The sequence below is a fragment of the Myotis yumanensis genome, unplaced genomic scaffold, assembly GCF_028538775.1.
Source record: "Myotis yumanensis isolate MYYU_CA2020_CCGP unplaced genomic scaffold, mMyoYum1.0.hap1 SCAF_9, whole genome shotgun sequence".
Taxonomy (NCBI): Eukaryota; Metazoa; Chordata; class Mammalia; order Chiroptera; family Vespertilionidae; genus Myotis; species Myotis yumanensis.
In genome coordinates, this window is record NW_027223760.1 from 26,702,511 (window position 1) to 26,721,527 (window position 19,017).

Genomic DNA, 19,017 nt, shown 5'->3' on the forward strand with positions numbered 1-19,017 from the left:
GCCTGTGCGGGGAAGGGTGACGGAGGAGAGTGGAAGGCCAGTTCCTCAGGCAATGAACCCCTGGGAACAGCCTTTCACCAGCTGGCTCACTGAGAAAAGCAAGCACCTTCAGTGCATTCTCAAGGTCACACAAATCCAAATGGAGATTAGAAACAGCAGGTTTCCGTTTGGCTTTTGTCAGTAGTCATTGTTCGTTACTATTTTCCTAATTGAGGTAAAATTGGTATGTAACGTTATGTAATTTTCAGGTATCCAGCATTATAATTTGGTATTTGTTACACTACAGAGTGATCACCACGGTAAGACTGGAGTTAGCATTGTTTACAGCCAGCTAATTGGGAGGACGATATGGTATGGCAAGTTTTGCAAATTATAGTTGATTCTGTAACAATAAACAGAAACATTATTGTCATCATCAGACATTCAGGTAGCCCCTCCCTCCCCAATTGCTGTATGTGTGTGTGGTAGTGGGTGTGTCTGAAGTGATAGACGATTTGTTTATGTTTCTTTCAAATTCTTCCTAAAGCAGTTTCCCAGAACCCTCAGTTCTTTGCAGCATCTCTGAGCCATCCCTGCTCCACAGGTAAAACAGCACAAATACAGAGCTGCCATGCTCCAGACTTGTGTTTTTTTCCTCAATTGTGAATTTATTTATGTGTTAAAACTTTAAAATTATCATGTTTAGTTGTATATATGTGTGTGCGTATACATACATACATACTAGGGGCCCAGTGCACGAATTTGTGCACCTTGAAAGGAACTGTGGGCCAGGAGGCTGTGGTGGGCACAGGGACGGGTCTCAGCCCATCCTCTGCGCACCCATCCGTCCCTTCCCACCACAGTCCCCAGTGCCATCTGCCTGCGGCCCCACTCCCTCCGCCACCGCTCCCACGCGCTGACAGTGCTGGCCCCACTTGTACCCGCTGACACTGCAGAGTTATTGGGGCCGGTGCCAGCAGCAAGTGTGAGTGGGGGCTACTGCCCCGATCGCCCCTCAGAAACAGGGGGAGGTGGAGAAGCCCTCAGGGGCAATCAGGGTGGCGCCGGGTGTGGGCAGCGGGTGTGAGTGGCAGCAGGTGCGAGCGCTGGGCGGGACCGCAGCACATGGGAACAAAGAATTTTCAGTAACCACCAGAGGCTTGCCCCAATGACAGCGACTGGTGCCCCGCCTTAGTCTGGTGCCCCCATACACCTGCTCCATCATCCTGCCGCAGATGATGCCTGCCATATTCTGCACTCTGCCACCTACTGCCAACGCCACCATGTTCCATGTGTGCCCCCTGTTGGTCAGTGCACGTCATAGCAACCAGTTGCTCGGTTGTTCCGCTATTCGGTCTATTTGCATATTGGGGTTTTATATATATAGATATACTATAGGCCCGGTGCACGAAATTCGTGCACTCGGGGGGAGGGGAGCCCTCAGGGGATGTCCAACTGATGGCTTAGGCCCGCTCCCTGCCTAAGGTTGCAGTTGGACATCCTTAGCATTTCCACAGAGGCGGGAGAGGCTCCTGCCACCGCCGCTGTGCTTGCCAGCCATGAGCCTGGCTTCGGGTGCACTGACCACCAGGGGGCAGCTCCTGCATTGAGCTTCTGCCCCCTGGTGATCAGTGTGCATCATAGCAACCAGTCATTTAGTCGATTTGCTTATTAGCCTTTTATTATATAGGATATGGTTGACATTATAGAAAATAATACAGTCAGGTGTTTTTATAGAAAAATCCAAGAACTTCAGTGACAATCAGTGTTCAGTCTTCATTTGGAAATTGAGACCCAGTAATGTGTACTGAAGAGCTGTGTTCTAATTCCACCTGACCAAGTCAGGGTTTTAACCCACTACCTGGCCTTCTAATTTTACTCTACATCTGTGTTTTTACCCTGTTCCTAATGGGCTATGCATTTGCATTAATTCATCTAATAAACATTTATAGAGCACTGGCAATATGCCAGAAGCCTTGCTAGTTGGTAGTAGAGGATACAAGGTATAGTTGCTGATCAAAGGAATTTATAGACTAGCAGCAGAGACAGTCAAGTAAGTGACCCAGCAGTTGTCATATCCCACTTGAGACTTGAGATAAAATTATACCCACGGTGCTCTGGTAGCACAGAAGAGGGGCATTTAAATCAGAGCAGTTAACCCTTGAGCCGCCTCGTCAAGGATGAGGGGCATGAGCTAGGAAGGACATACCCAGCATGGAGATTGGGAACCTCAAAGGCACAGAGGCAGGAAGTAGCCTGGTACAGTCATTCCTGACTAGAAGACGGATGGTTGGAGCCCAGGGTGGGCATGCTCAGGAGAGCTGGAGAGAAGGCTAGAGCGGGAGGCAGAAGATCAACTAAGAACTTGTATGCATGTATGTATAACCCATGGACACAGACAGTAGGGTGGTGAAGGCCTGGGGCAGAGCATGGAGGCAGGCTAAAAGGAGTCAATGGGGGAAAAGTGGGACATATGTAATACTTTCAGCAATAAAGATTTAATTTATAAAAAACGAAAACACAAAGCTGGGTGTAGGAAAGGGTGTAGTCTGAGGACGAGACCTGGATTCTCCCCTGTTCCCACTTAGACTCTGCGTCCTCAAGCTTGTCATCTGGCCTAGTGTCCTCATCCATATGACCAGAGAACTGGGAGAGTTGTTCCCAAACCATGTTCTGGAAACATTGTCCTGGTAGATGCAAAAAGATATGCTATGAAAAATTATTCTTTACTTAAATCGTTAGGGGAAGTTTGACTACCATATTCTCCTCTAAGATTCACCATGGCATCAGCATGTTAAGTTTCCAGTCTTCCAGTGAAGAAACCACTTCAGGTTTCTCTAACTTGGCATTTGTCAAGTTATTTGAACTTAGAGCCAATTTCTTAAAATATCACTGTTAGTATCATGCTACAGAGCCCCATTTTAGCAAAAAAATGAACAAGGCCTCAAAGATCCACATGTCTTCATTTATTTAGTCATTCAGTTTTTGAAAGAGCTGGTCACACACCCTCTCTGTGTTTTAGATTGCTTTGTATCCCCGTAAGAAACTTTGGTTGTTATTATTTCATAGCATCAGCTATCCTGGGAATTTTTTTTCATTTTCTCATTTTTCATGTCATGCCCAGACTTGATTACCTGGTAATAAGTCACGAGAAATGAAAATTGAGTTGTTTCTGTATAAATATCAATCATTTATGATATATTTAATAGAAATTACAATGAACAAAATCAGGGTTTTATTTAGAATTCATTTAATATAGGCAGATACCGGAATTAATAATGAATCAATGAATCATTTGTGATGCCAAAGAGATCATATAATAAAAACAGAACTGACCTTGTTAGAAATCTGATATTTTCAACATTTATCTGTCAGAGCCACTGATTTGGAAATTATTATAAATTTGTGAAAAATAGGAACTTCTTTCCCTTGTAAAAATACCCATCATTTGGCAAACGAGTGTCATTTTCCTTGAGGAGAATGTAGTGACTGGCTATCCAGAGTGCTGCCATGACAAGGTAAACCAAGCAAATAGCTGGAAAATTGTCTGTAATCACAGCATCACAATGGTTGGTGAGCACAACCATTCACATTAACCATGGCATTCTCCCTACTTCTCCTGTAGGCCCTGTTTACCCCACATCCTTATCTCCAGGCATTGGTCCTCTTTGCCTGCATCTCCCTTCCACTCTCACTGTCATTAGCACAGTGCTGGTCACCCGGAAGCACTGGGATAAATACAGACCAAACTGGTCCACTCAGAGAGGTTTCCAAATGCAGGGATGGCTGTGTCTAGCACCCCTCCCATTCGACAACCGGGTTTATTGATGTGCTTTACTGTTATTAGTCCTGTTCCTTTTATTAGTAGTATCGTCCTGAAGATCCTGAGAAATTATAAGCAAGTATTAGCCGGGGAGGGTGGGAGCTGGATGAAAGGAGAAGAATGCCAGGCTTGCTTTTGAGAAATTGGTAATCTGGTCAGGCAGCCCCAGCACACCTGGGAGGCCTGGAACAATTACAGTGTTTATTTCCCAGCAGAAGCGCGGGGCACCCAGTGAATACTCGAGTGATGAGGGCCAGTAGATTAGCAGCGCCATCACATTATCCTCGGTTATTAGAAGAGTAAATTGAGTCATAAGAAAGGAAGAGGTTACCCAAACCTGCCCCGGGCTGATTACCAGTGGCATAATTGAAAGGAGAGCCAGCCCCTGTCCCTCAACAATCTGCACTATCTCCCCCACTCATCGCGCCCACGCTCATCTTCCCGCAGAGCTTTGGGTTTGACACTGGCTTTGTCGGGAAGGCTGAAATGGACTCTCCTTTGTTAATTGCTGTCCACATGTTGTAGGATATACTGAGTTCTGAAGCAGGATGAGGATTTTAGATTCTTCTTAGCAGCGTGGGGACATGTAGCTAAGAAGAATCAATTCCTGTCACTCACACACAAATACAGAGAAATGGGATTATGGATCAGGGGAATCTGCAGTGTTTTAATCTTAAAATCAATACAGAAAAGGAAGTTGAACTTGTGGGAATTCTATAGAGATGGTAATTTGGTTTGCCTTACCGAATATAACTGTTCTTCCTTTTCTCCTTCTGGTTATTTTACTCTGGGGGAGATTACAGGGGTGGAGTGTGGGGGGCGGGGGGAGAGGGGAAAAAGACAAGAAATCCCTACAAGCAAATAATCTTGAATAAACATACACATGTAAACACATAACAAGCAGATCCTCCATTGTGTAGAAAAAAGCTGCATACTTTTATCCATTCTTTTTATGTTTAGAAGAAAAAGACAGTTAACCAAAAGCCTGTGCCCCACTGTCTGCGTTTCAGCATAATAAAGTGCCGTTGATCTTTCATGGGTCACTGTCAGAATGGAAAAAATTGTTTTTTCCAATCTTTACTTTATGGCCAAGTCTGCCGTAGCCTATGCAATTCTGTCTGATTAAATGCGTATTCAACAAACCATTTATTGACCAAAGGATTCCAAGCTGCTAAGCATGTGATTAATATTTACCCCAGTGTAATTCTGCTCCTTTTGAAAGATGAACTAATGGTTTACATAACTCAGTCTTTTCTTAAAGAGTGAAAAATCACTGATTATGCCTCTTTTTAGACATAACACTGGTTTACTGCAGAGTGCTCCCTGTCTCTATGTCGGAGTCTATTTGGACATTGCTTCTACAGTGGCAACAACAGTAGCAAGTACTGTGATCTCATGAGAAAATGATGGGGCTACAGGCAGAACTCAGGTCTAGCCGGGAGGCAGAACAGTGTAGTTAAAAGAGCAAAGCCTGGAGCCTTTGCTTTGTGTGCTACCTGTTTCTAAGCCTGTTTGTTCATCTTTAAACAGGGATGAATACAGGATTCACCCAGCAGGTGGGCGTGTTGAGAGGATTAAGTGAGGTGAAGCATGTAGAACCCTAGCACTGTACCTTGTACTTGCAAGAACCAGTAAATGTTCATGATCGTGACGATCATTATGTGTCTCAGGTGAGATAACATATGCCATGTATGTAAGAACATTCTAGAGGCTGTAAAGCACAATACAAATGCTGGTTGTTATTCATAATAGATTGATGGTTTTGAAACTTTAAAAATAAGTCATGGAAGGCTTTTTCTCTGTGCTGCCTGCCATAGGTCTCTCATCTCAAAGTACAGACCTGGAGGTGATAAATTCAGGCCCAACTGAATATGTATTCACTTTATGAAAAGCCACAGAGATAGCTGTGACTGCCCAGAATTCCATGAAATCAATTTGAAAACCCCTAGCCTATGTCCTTTCACAGAAAACACTTCTCAGATCTTGGGAAGACCAGCTGTATGTAAGATACTTATTTTGTTGTCATTTTTAATCAATACTTTTAAATGCCCTCCCAGGAAAGCTTGAGTGTTTGAAATGATTGCATTATTTCAGCCATCTTTCCTTGTCCTACCTATTACTTGAGTAAAAACAAACAATCAAACAAACAAAAAAACAACAACTCCTGAGCCTGTGTCCTCTCTGTGTCCTTGGCAGAGTACAATCATTGTGGAGAAGACAGTGCAAGACCTGCTGAATCTGATGCATGACTTGAGTGCGTACTCAGACCAGTTCCTCAACATGGTGTGCGTGAAGCTCCAGGAGTATAAGGACACCTGCACGGCGGCCTACAGGTAGGACCTGAGCAATGTCACTGGCAACCTAACTGTTGTCTGGTTGGTGAGGCTGCCTTCAGAGCCTCACTCGAAGGAAAGGACCACCTTTAGTTGGTCAAGGGGCCTGAGGAGAACATGTGCCACAGAAAGAGTCTCCTGGATGCTGTCGTCATCCCCCAGAGGGAGGGAAAAGTTCAGAGGCACAGAGGGACAGAGCCACTGAGGACTGCCATCGGTGGCTGAGATGAGGTGTCAGCCTTGATTTCCATGAAAGCTTAGAATCCTAAGATTCATCTTCCTTGAGGACATTCCAGAACTTGATTAGTCCATCATGTGATTCTAAACGATCTTTAAAGTAAAGCAATTTCAAACTCATAGGAACTCTTAATAATCTATAATATGATTTTCTTTTACTTCTTTCAAATGTGTTCCTCTTACTGTTTGATCTATAGCCTTCCTACTGTCATGAAAAGACAGTTACACTGTTTTTAGCATCAGCAGAAATGAACAACCATTGTTATGAACTTGAAAACCTTTAGTTTTTCCCTCTAAGTTCTTTTCCCTGGGTTCAAAAATCTCTTTGAGCTCATGGAAAGGATCATAGCACTTCTCATGAAAAGCTAATTATAGGAGCAAATTATGATCTGGTTGACAAAACCTAACACAATTAGGGGAGAAAGGAATGTATAATAAAATACTACATTTTGTATGATATATAATTAAACCTAGGCAGGTAAAGTACAGTACATAATCAGGTACTACTTGTGCAGCACAGAATATAAGAGCAGAGGGAATGAAAGAGAGAAAGGGTGATTGGAGTCTGGAAAGATTTCAGAGATGATGAGCTATGTGCTAGGGCTGAGAAAGACAAATGCGATGTAGGAAGTTGCAAAGAATAAGTAAGGGCTTTGCAGGGGCGGAGAGGAAGCACAGCGCGGTTGCTTGGTATTCAGAGGGGGAATGGAAGGAGGTTTGGATGGAACAGATGTCCTAGTAGAAGGTTGTGAGAGATAACATTTAATAGGAAAAGTAAGACCAAATAACAAAGGGTCTTAAAAGGCAAGACTTGAACATTTATATATTTTATTGATTTTTTACAGAGAGGAAGGGAGAAGGATAGAGAGTTAGAAACATCAATGAGAGAGAAACATCAGTCAGCTGCCTCCTGCATCCCCCCTTTTGGGGATGTGCCCACAACCAAGGTACATGCCCTTGACCGGAATCGAACCTGGGACCCTTCAGTCCGCAGGCCAACGCTCTATCCACTGAGCCAAACCAGTCAGGGCAAGACTTGAACATTTAGATGTTGCATAGTAGATGATAAGGAGTCATTATAAGTGAGCCGGGAAGCAGTGGTCAGAAAGATGAATCTGGCTGAAGAGTATACAACTTAGATTAATACTTTACCACCTTCCAGCAGTAAGTATTGTTTATCCACAGAACATCAACCACCTCACTGAGAGATGCGCTTCCAATGATATTTTACTTTATTTGTTTAAAAGTGATTCATAAAATTATAACATATTTGCCTTTAAAATATACATGTAATCAGTAATTATGCTATAATCAATTGTGTACTAAATAATAATTATTGTGTACTAAATAATAATAATGGCAATTCAAACAAAAATGTTAAAATTTAGTCTTGTGGTAACAGAAAATTTTAATGTATCTTAGATTTTAATTTGTGCAGTTTTTGGCAGAACACTACAATAGAGTAATCAATAAGATACTCTCAAGCATAAATATATATTTCTAATGGATGAAATTCAGTGAGGAACTAAAATAGAAATAATAATTCCAAGAGAAAAGTGAACAATACCAACTGTCAGAGAGGACCTTATTCGAATATATTTAATGTGTATAATGGTGGATATCAAATCCCTGTGGTGTTGAGATTCCACTGGGTACACTTAAAATAGTGCTTTTAAAGTGTCACTATTTATAATATTAAACAAAGTATATTCTTTGCTACCATTTAAGTTCATACTGAAAGATACTAAATATCAATTTTTAAATGTGGGGAGGAGAATATCATTTTTCAAAATTCCTTTAACTGGTACACAAATACAAATTTTAAAAGCCACTGCTCATCGTTAGTTCTCTCTGATTGGAATTTCTGGGCCACAGAGTTATATTTTCAGCTTTACAAAAACCCACCTCCAAAGTGATTGTACCAACGTCACATCAACCAAATGAGACTCAAATAGCATATTTTAAATATTAAAACAAAATATTAAAAAAAACCTTTAAAATTGGTTGCATTTTAATAAAATTGTTTTAAGTTTACTGTTAAGTTTGTCTTTAACCTCCATTGAATTTTAAGGTTTTTTTTTACAAAAGCAAATCATATCCTTTTTTTGCTTATACTTCATTATGGCCAACCAATAATTCTAACAAATAATAATGCTGATGAATATTAATTATAATGGAGAAGTTACATAACCTGACCAAGATAAGGTAAAGTTGATTCTAGAATCTAAACACCGTTGATCACCAATTATATTATTGTTGTTCTTGTGATTTGTTTTTTTATTATTATTTTTTTTTATTAAATCTTTATTGTTCAGATTATTACATTAGTTACTCTTTTTTCCCACCATAACTCCCCTCCACCCAGTTCCAATCCCACCCTCTGCCCTCACTCCCCACCCACTGTCCTCATCCATAGGTGCACGATTGTTGTCTAATCTCTTCACTCACCCCCACGCCCCTTTCTCCCCCACCCCCAAGAATAGTCAGTCCATTCCCTTTCTATGTCCCTGATTCTATTACAATCACCAGTTCATCAGATTATTTATTCACTTGATTTTTAGATTCACTTCTTGATAGATGCATGTTTGTTGTTCACAATTTGTATCTTTACCTATTTCTTCTTCTTCCTCTTCTTACAGGATACCTTTCAGCATTTCATATAATACTGGTTTGGTGGTGATGAACTCCTTTAGCTTTTTCTTATCTGTGAAGCTCTTTATCTGGCCTTCACTTCTGAATGATAGCTTTGCTGGATAAAGTAGTCTTGGTTGTAGGTTCTTGGTATTCAGCACTTTGAATATTTCTTGCCATTCCCTTCTGGCCTGCAAAGTTTCTGTTGAGAAATCAGCTGACAGTCGTATGAGTACTCCCTTGTAGGTAACTGATTTTCTTTCTCTTGCTGCTTTTAGGATTCTCTCTTTGTCTTTTGCTCTTGGCATTTTAATTATGATGTGTCTTGGTGTGGTCCTCTTTGGATTCCTTTTGTTTGGGGTTCTCTGCGCTTCCTGAACTTGGAAGTCTATTCCTTTCATCGGGTAGGGGAAGTTTTCTGTCATTATTTCTTCAAATAGGTTTTCAATATCTTGCTCTCTCTCATCTTCTGGCACCCCTATAATTCGGATGTTGGCACGCTTGAAGCTGTCCCAGAGGCTCCTTACACTATCTTCATATTTTCGGATTCTTTTTTCATTTTGCTTTTCCAGTTGGGTGTTTTTTGCTTCTTCGTATTTCAAATCTTTGACTTGATCCTTGCGACCCTCTGGTCTGCTGTTGGGAGTCTGTATAATATTCTTTATTTCAGTCAGTGTATGCTTAATTTCTAGTTGGTCCTTTATCACAACATCGAGGGTCTCATTAGATTTCTTGAGGATCTCACTACATTTCAGAGAGGAAGGGAGAGGGAGAGAAAGATAGAAACATAAATGATGAGAGAGAATCATTGATCAGTTGCCTCCTGCACGCTCCCTACTGGGGATCGAGCCCTCAATCCGGGCATGTGCCCTTGACCGGAATTGAACCCAGGACCCTTCAGTCTATAAGCTGACACTCTATCCACTGAGCCAAACTGGCTAGGGCTGTTCTTGTGATTTAGAAAGAAGTTTTTTTTTAACTTCATACAGATTGGCATCTTACTGGCTGTAGATCTTTTCCTCATCATTTATGATCCTGCCTCTCAGTATGTCACGTGATGGGAAGCTCTCTACATCCACAAAGCAAGCTGGTCCTTTTGAGCAACTTCTTGTTTTGAAATGATGTCCCCCTATCCATTGTGCATAGACCTTTTTCCTAGAGTAATTCCTAATTAGTTTAATCCATATACATGAAAACCCTTTATATGTGTGAGGTTGGCTATCAGGGTCCATATTGTCTTCTTGCCCCCGCCCTTACCCCAGACTGAACATTCTCGGTTTCTCATAAACCATCCCAGTCTTCTTTCTCTCTTGCCCACTAGCCTGGCTTGCCTGGCTTATAAAGAACTCCACACTGAGCCTAGCATCCAGGTGTCCTCTTTGTACTTCAGCAGCACCATCACCTCCCCCAGTGCTGGACACAGTGCTTCTTCTTACATCCTGTCATTGCATTTGTCAGCTACTGATTGAGCGTTTACCAGACCCAAGACACGTTTGAGTGTATGGGGACAGCAGAGTCAATCAGTCACAGATTATACCTTTAATGAGCTTACACTCTTGATAGAGAATAAAAAGGGAAATAGGGGACAAAGAAAGGGGACATGTGTATATCCACAGCATTAGCTTATACAGAAAATACAATAGGATGTTCCAGGGGGAAGAAATTACCTGAGGAGGACAAGAAAGGCTGGGGGGAGGACATGAAGGAGGCCTTGTGAAGGAAACGGAAGGTTTAGACATGACTTAGGCTTATGGAGCTGAAGGAACCAGAGAGATGTCAAGGAGGTGGGGAAGAGCAAAAACAGGAAGAACAAATGATGAATTTGGAGCTTTGGAAAGGAAGGCGGAGCCAAAATGGTGGAGGATCTTGAGTGCCAGGAACTTGACCTAAATGAGGTGGGAGCTGGTGAAGGTGAGTGAACGGGGAGTACCAGGTGCTTTAGGGAGATCCTCCTGAGCTTTGTATAGGATGGATCGGACAGCAAGTGTGTGGAGGTAGAAGAGGGGCAGTGAGTGCTCGAATCAGAGGAGAGGCCGGGTAGGGACAGAGAGTTCAAGAATCATTAAGGAAGTAAATTTGTGGGACATGGCCACTGCTTGGCTGGAGGGGGTAGGAACTGATGTAAGAAGAAATAGTTGAAATTAGCCTTATTTTTTTTATGCTGTATTTGTAGGGATTTTTTTTTTTTACCTCAAATTCAAGATCTCACATTTACCCATTAAATTTAATGTTACTGTTAGCTCATCATTTTAATCTATTGAGATATTTTTGAATTCTCATTCTGTCATCAGAAAAATCTTAGCTATTCCTCCAAATTTCATGTCAATCTTGATTTTATAAGCAATCTTCTGGTTTCTTTATATATCGTTTTTAAAAATGTTCAATAGGACAGGGCTAAATTAAGAATTTGGGGCCGTATCTCTCGAGACTTCCTTTGAGATCCATATCCACATATCACTCAGTACTCCAGGAGCTCATGGGTAAGCTCAGAAGGAGGCTCTGGAGCCTAAATTTGAATACCAGCTTTTTTACCTTTTAGTTGTATGACCTTGAACAATTTACTCAGCCCCTCTGTGCCTTAATTTTCTCATCTGCCAAAAGGAGTTAATGGGGTAGTTTTGAAAATGTCAATTTTTTAGAATTGTTTTCAGCAAAATATTAAGTTCCCCCAAAATGATTAGCTGCTATTTTGATAATGACTACCATTGATGACAGTACTGCCCTATATTTTATTATCTGCCCTATAAGAGAGGTTAGATTTCTTGCTGGTCATCTCCAAGTCCCAATCCTTTTAATGTAGCTAATCTTCCCTCGTGTCTCCCTAAGATGGGCAGGAATAAGCTAGCAATGGTGTTTGAGCAGGAACCCTCCCATCCCTTCACTTTGGGACCCACTGCTCCCTGTCCTGCCAGACCTATGTTAAGAACTCTCATCTTGGACAGACTACAAATTACCCTTGGATATAAGGTTTCTTGACCTTGAGCCATATATACAATTTATTCATTCAAGTCAATGAAATTACCCAGTTAGGAAAGGAACAAAGTCATGTGACTCACTCATTGTGAGGTCTTCCTGGCACCAACTGAGTGCCGCTTCCTCCTGTTCACACACTATGTTTAATAGTCTGCTCTAGAATTTTGCCTATAATTCTAAACTCTCCCAATTTCTGTAATTTACCTTCTTTTCTTCTATGAACATGACTGTTTTTTTTGTCATTTTGTGTGCTATTTTATTTACGAGAAAGAATTGAGTGTTTGTATTTGAAGAAACTGCTTAGAGAAAAGGGGAAATTATTGATGTAGGAGACAAAGGGTGAATTGAAGAACTAATGCTTTGGCGATGGGTAGGGTGGGATGTAGTGAGTAGGGTGGATGTAGTGAGTAAGTCCAGTGATTGGCTTGAGGCAGGAACATGGGTGGTGTTGTTCACCATGGTATGTCCTTCTTACAGGAATTGAGATAATTCTCTGTCATTTCTATATCAACATTTGGTCCATACAGCGCAACTGTATCTCTGGTATATACTCCTTCCAGGATTGTGGCCATGGCTTTTGGTTCTTGATATATTGTGGCCATCAAGAGTCTGTTGATTCCTTCCCCTGGGAGGCTAGTATGACACTTTGGTGACCTTCTTGGCCAGATTCTCTGGAATGGTGCCACTAAGAGACCATCCCATATACAGGGTAATATCTGCAGTGATCTCCCACAGTTGCTGAATTACAGCCTAGGATGAATTATCTCGGGGCTGGTAAGAGTAACTCTGTGAAGCTTTGAAGGGAAGAAATAGAATATTATGTATATGGTTGTTATACAACTGTGTGCACACACATACGCGCACAGCCTGTTGTCTCTTCCTTAATCAGGTTTTCACACCAGTGGGAAAGTGTTTTCTTACCGTATGAGTCTGAAGACGCAGTGTCCTTACTTCCTGTCCCCATGCATTGCCCTCCCCCAGATTGGCACCTGCTGAGGAGTAATTAGGGCAGTCCTAATTTGGACAGCCAAATCCTGATTACAGTGAGAGGAAAAACAGGAAATGTTCTAGTTTGGCTGCCAGCAAATGACTGACTTAAATAGCAAGCCATATACAATTCAAATGATCCAAAATGATATAACACTGGGAAGGAGGAAGGGAGCTGGGAACATTGCAGTCGGATTCTTTCGAAGCAGATAACTCTTACAGAAATGATCACATCCATAGGCTTACAATGCCCTCTGCTGAGAGCTGGCTGGCTTTCCAAGTTCACCAAGTTTACTATAAGAACCTGGGCATCCACTGGCATTTAGAGGTCGGGGAAGTCAGAAACAGCTCACCTTTCCATGAGCACCTCACCCTGGAGAGAAAGCCTGTATATGTAATGATACCATGCTACATGCTCTGGAGAAAGAGAGGTTTCCTAAAAGGGAAAAGAGGACCCACAAGTCTTTCCCTTAATTAGCCACACCCCTTGGGGCTTAAGGAACACTCATCTGCGAGTTGTCTTCTGCGCTGTTAGCATCAGGCAGTTGGTCCATTAGTCAGCCTGTCCCAAGCTGAGCGCTTCTCCCCCTTTGCTGCCCGTTGTCCTGAGGCACAGCCAGCAGCGTTTGTCTCAAAATAGTCATTTAAAAATTGAAAGTCACAGTTTTTTGAAGTTTCTGTCTGTTCCAACTTACCATGTGTTCATTAGTCAAGATTTTGTTTGGCCTTTCTGCATTGCGTCCGGCCTGGTGGAGGATACAAATAAAGCATCTTCTAATCTTAGAGTCTTAACTGATAGAAGACACAGCATGTTCCCATGTTCTGTTAGGGAAAGGTCCATCCTCAGGGCCCACCTTTTACCACTTCTTCATGGAGGACCGAGAACGCAAAGCTAACAGTAGCTGATGGCAGAACCCAGGTGTGGCCCAGGCCTGCACGCCTTGTTGGCCCTCAGTCTGCTTGTTGAATGAATGAGGAAATTCCTGGCAGACTGGGTAGGATGAGCAGGCAGTGGGGTAGCATGTCCATCGTGATGGCTGGGGAGAAGGTCAAGAAATCCAAATGCCTAGGGTTGGCAGTGTGGTTGGGTAGGAAGGTGAAGAAAAGGGAGCTCTGAAAACTTCCCATATTCAGTAAAGGAGGACATCATAGGTTTGCTGAGAAAGACGACCTCCTCCCTGTGGTGTGTGAAGAAGGTGGTGGCCTCATCGTGCTGTAGCAGAGACTAGACACCAGGGCTGTGATGGCTCGTGAAGCCCTTCGAGTTTCCTGTGTAGCCACAGGCCAGGTCCTGCAGGAGTGAGAGCTTAGCTCGGTCGCCTTGCTACCTTTGCCAACAAACTAACTTTGAACTTCAAAAAAGCCGAGGGCACATGCCAGGGAAACCTGCCACCAGCTCCATGCCAGGTGCCTTCCAGTTTGCCTCTGTTTTCCAGGAGCCATCTCCAGAGTTATCAGACGTTCCCTAAGTTGGGATTATTGAGTAGAAACACATACTACCATAAGGCTCTCCAATGAGCATTGAGCGTGATATAAAAGATAACTTGATGTTTCTCTGCTCTTTTCCTGTTTATTCTGCTCCGTCTTACCTTAAGGGATATTTTGGTTTTGAATTTGCGTTTATTTTGTCCTGTTTTGTTTTAATCAGCAGCATAGTGCCGGCTCTTAATTTTGTTTCTCTCTCGTTGTCATTACGACTGTGTTGCTGGACATTGCGCTGCATTGAGCCTGCTGCAGGTCATCATTCACACTCGAAAATCCGCAACAGCAGCTTCATTTGGACCAACTTTGCCCAGGGTTCATTTGTCTAGCTTGGCTCCTAGTTTTTGAAGTGTCTGAAAGTAAACATCATGCCCTGGAAACAGTTGAATCCAATTAGCCCCACCTGCCCCTGGTTGTGTACTTAATGAAAGACTCAGCACCCCAGCTGTGTCCGGGGACCAGGCACACACTTGCACGTCCCAACTGTTCCAGAGAGGACGCAATGCGCATCAGAGCCAGTCGGCACCAACAGATGTTTTCCGAATGAAATTTACTCGGCTGTGTCTGGAGGGTGGACCCTCTCATGGCAGCCTTATCACCTGTTCCAAGAGGTATGCCTATTTTCCTCTTCCTCCTGGGAGAAGGTACAAATAGTTACACAGATGGCTCTGTCTGTGGCCCATTGAGCTGTGAATTAATTAGTAGATTATGGTTCTGGTAGTGGTAATTAACCCTACTCTTCTTGTGGAATAATTGTTAGATTTAGCTCTACTTTTTTTGAGGCTATTTGGATATGTCCCGGAATTTTGTAGCCCACACAATCTAGTTTAGCACAAAAGTATAAACCAGTAAATGCAATTGGTCAAATGGGAACTTGCCATTTGAATGAAAAATTTTCTTTAGGGTAATTGTATGTTGCTAATCAATGCCAGTATTTTAAATTGGAATATTGGGAATTGCATTTGAAATTGATGTTCATTCCAGTATGAATTAATAATATATTGTTGAGGGCACTATATAGGTAGTATGTTAGTTAATTTGGATTACATTTTTTAATAAGACAGGATCAATGAATATTACTGAAGGCAGCAATAAAGTACGTGAATTATTGAATTCTTCCACAGTCTTCCAAAAAATATGTAAGTAAATAATGTGAGTGCCTTTAACATAGTTCCCACTAAGCTAATTTTTTCATTCCAGCTAGTGTTAAGTGAAAAATTCCAAGTCCCCAAAATGTGCAATACCATCTCACACCTATAGACCCAAACTGTTTACTGACTCCCAGGGCTGAAGTGGGCCAGAAAGGATGGGCTCAAAGATTTAGAGGCTGGAATACAGAGTTAGGTTTGGGCTTCTAATTCTATGCAACAGAATTTGACCTATGGTGTGGGTTTAAGAGGAAGTGAGCCACCCAACCAAAGTTCTTTCTAGATATAGACACTGAAATTTAAATTTTATGTAATTTTCTTCTTTTGATTTTTTTAAAAATTTTAAAATATCAATATTGTTTATAGCTTACAGGATATACAAAGTCAGCTGATGGGGCAAATTTGACTGACAGGCCATTGTTTGCCCAGCCCATCCTATGGGGCAAAGTTCTAATGGTGAAGTTGTAGGTGATAAGTATAAAAGGAGGGTTTTTTGTTCGATTGCTTTCCAAAGGGAGAGATTACTGAAAGCTGCTGACACAATCAACAAATTCTTCACAGAGAAAGTGAGACTTGGAGGAGACTTTCCAATAATTGCCACGTGAAAATAAGTGGTAGAAGGGAAGGCTTGTCAACAATCACTCATTGGCTCATTTGTTTTTTGAGTCAGGATTTTTTTATGTTGGATTTTTTTGGGGGGGTCGGGGGGGGTACACCTGTATTCATTAGTCTGATTTGTATTGAATTCAGGGAGGTATGGTGAGAGCCAGGCAGAGCCATCTATGATTTGGTCAAATGCCAGTGGCTTGATAGCTCACCCAAGTCATTTAGTGCAGAGAAGGGCTAAAGGAAAACCACGAAATTGGTTTTAGTTCAATGTGTTGTCTAGACTCCTAAAACTGAAGAGGGCTATTTTTATCTCCAGTTCAGTTCTTATACACTTTCCCAATACCAGGTATTGTGCTAAGTGCCACAGGCACAAAATCTAGTAAGAAATCAACTCTATCCTCAGAGAACTCATCATTTGGTATGGGATCACAAATTGTGAAGAAGTGTAATAGGACCAGTGAGAGTGGAGGTTCTGTGTAAGGGAGTGGTGCTCACCCTTGACTTTACATTGGAATCACCTGGGAAATCTTTACAAATTCTGATGCCTAGGCCTCATCCTCTGAGAGTCTCATTTACTTGGTCTTGGGTGTGGCCCAGATGATCCCAAGGTGCAGTCACCATAGAAAGCCTCTGGTATAAGGGTGATGAGGCTCAAAGAAGAGGACTCAGCTGTCCTAAGGGAAGAGCCGAGGTAATCCTGATCAGCAGAGGCAAGTAAGGAAGATGAAGAGAAGCTCTCTGGGCAGAGATAATACACAGAAGCAGGAAATAGTATATCACATTCAAAAAACTTTCCAATACTTGTCATGGGTAGGGTATTTAGGCAGCACAGGTTGGGCCAGGGTTTGTCTGGGGTAATGAACAGGGACAGAGCAGGAAACAGTAGCAGGAGATGAAGCTGAAAAGGTAGGTGTTCATGGCTTGCTAAGTGTCACTTGGTCTTAGAATTAGAAGTCAGTGAAGAATTCTAAGGAGGATAAGATGATTGTATTTGAACAATTTTAGAGAAATGACTCTTGCGACTAGTGCTGTAAGTTGGACTGATGGTCTTGAAGCTCCAGGCAAGATACCCAGTTACAAGGTCACTGCCAAGTCTCAGTGAGAAATGATGAGGGTCTACACATCGATTATGACCCAATCTGGTCAGGAAATGGCAGATTCATAAGATTCTAAGGAGGTGGACTGGCAGGATGTGGTAACTATGGATGGCAGGATGGATGGATGAACTGTTGACAAAAACAGGTATATTAGATGTTTAGTGGGAGAGAAAGAGGTAGATAATATTTATTTGAAATGCTGGTAGAACTTACAAGTGAAGTTTTCCTGTAAGCCTTTGGATATACAGGTCTGAGACTTAGAAGACAGGGCAGTAGTTGATTTAAGACAGAATTTTGACTTCAGCCAAAAATGTGGTGTAGATAGATTTAGGAAGCTCTTTTCCTACTGCCAGCTCATAGAAAGACCAGATAAAAATATGTACCTTACAATTTTTTTTTCTAGTACGTATCCACATTCAAAGGAAGAACAAATTCTCCAGATGCCTCAAATGAAAGAGAAACAAAAAAGCCAAAGCAACTAGCTAATGTTGCAGTTGAGTGGCCCCTGAAGGCATCAGGACCACGGAGTGAGGTTGTCTGAGTCTCTTAGAGCTGCTATAACAAAATACCACAGACTGGGTGGCTTATAAACTACAGAAATTTATTTCTCACAGATCTGGATGCTGGAAGTCCAAGATCATAGTACTGTGAGGACCCTCTTCCAGTCACAGGCTTCTCACTGCATCCTCAAATGATGGAATGGTCTGGGATTTTTTAGGAGGGCACTAATCCCACTCAGGAGGGCACCACCCTCATGACCCAATCACTTATCTAAGGCCCCACCTCCTAACACTGTCACATTAGTGTTAGGATTCCAAGATGTTAAATTTACTTCAGGTCATATCAGAGATCAAGAACCAAAAGGGGCTGACATTTTAACACCTGCATGCCAGGCAGTTTTATCTGTGCAGAAGTTATAGAGGGACATTCATTCATAAAAGGAGCCAGGAGAACTCTGGGCTTGGGAATGAGCCACCCACCTAGGAGTAAAAAAGGTGGCCATGAAAAGAAATCAGAATTCTATTTCTGTGACACATGCAAATTGCACTATTCGTGTGGGGAGAGAAACTTATAAGGTAAAAAAAAAAAAAAAAAAAAAAAAGCCTTAAAAAATTATTTAGAACTAGTGAAACCCATAGGATCCAGAAGAGACAAATGCAAACCACCTAATAGTAACATCTCCAAAACTCAGGGCACATGTGGGATTCTTGCAGGAGGCAAGTGCCACTGAGGCAGAGCTTGCAGAACAAACTAGGAAAGCACATGAGAAGGGAAGGAAAATGCACCAAACAGGACATTTGACATCCAAAGACATACACAATATAGCGCCGTGTGAAAGGAGCTTTAAAATTGCTGCTTTTAAATATTTAAAGAGACAGAGGAATAGAATCCATAATACAAAAACAGGGCATTTTTGAGTGGATTTATGAAAGAGCTAAATAGCAAATATGGAAATGAAAAATATGTTCATTGAAAAATTATCAAAAACAATGAATGGGTTAAATCAAAGAGCACATCCTAGAGAGTTCATGAATTAAAAAAAGGGAGGTGATAAAGTGAAGCTCACTCAAGTGATGAGTATCTGTGAAGGAGGGAGAGGAGCTTCACTGGAGAGAAAGGCTGGATCACCGAAGAGATTCATTCATTCATTCATTCATTCACTCACTCTTTGAAAAAATAACCTAGAGGGCCTGGCTGAGTGGCTCAGCTGGAGCGAC

General features: G+C 42.0%; 1 protein-coding gene across 1 annotated transcript in view; it reads left to right on the forward strand.

Annotated features, from left to right (window-relative positions):
• The window catches only part of EXOC4 (exocyst complex component 4), a 755,478-nt gene that overhangs the window by 591,064 nt on the left and 145,397 nt on the right, over positions 1–19,017 (forward strand). Inside the window, exon 12 of the mRNA XM_070423919.1 lies at positions 5,999–6,135. Coding sequence (XP_070280020.1) covers positions 5,999–6,135 — 137 coding nt within the window. The remainder of the gene's footprint in view (positions 1–5,998; positions 6,136–19,017) is intronic.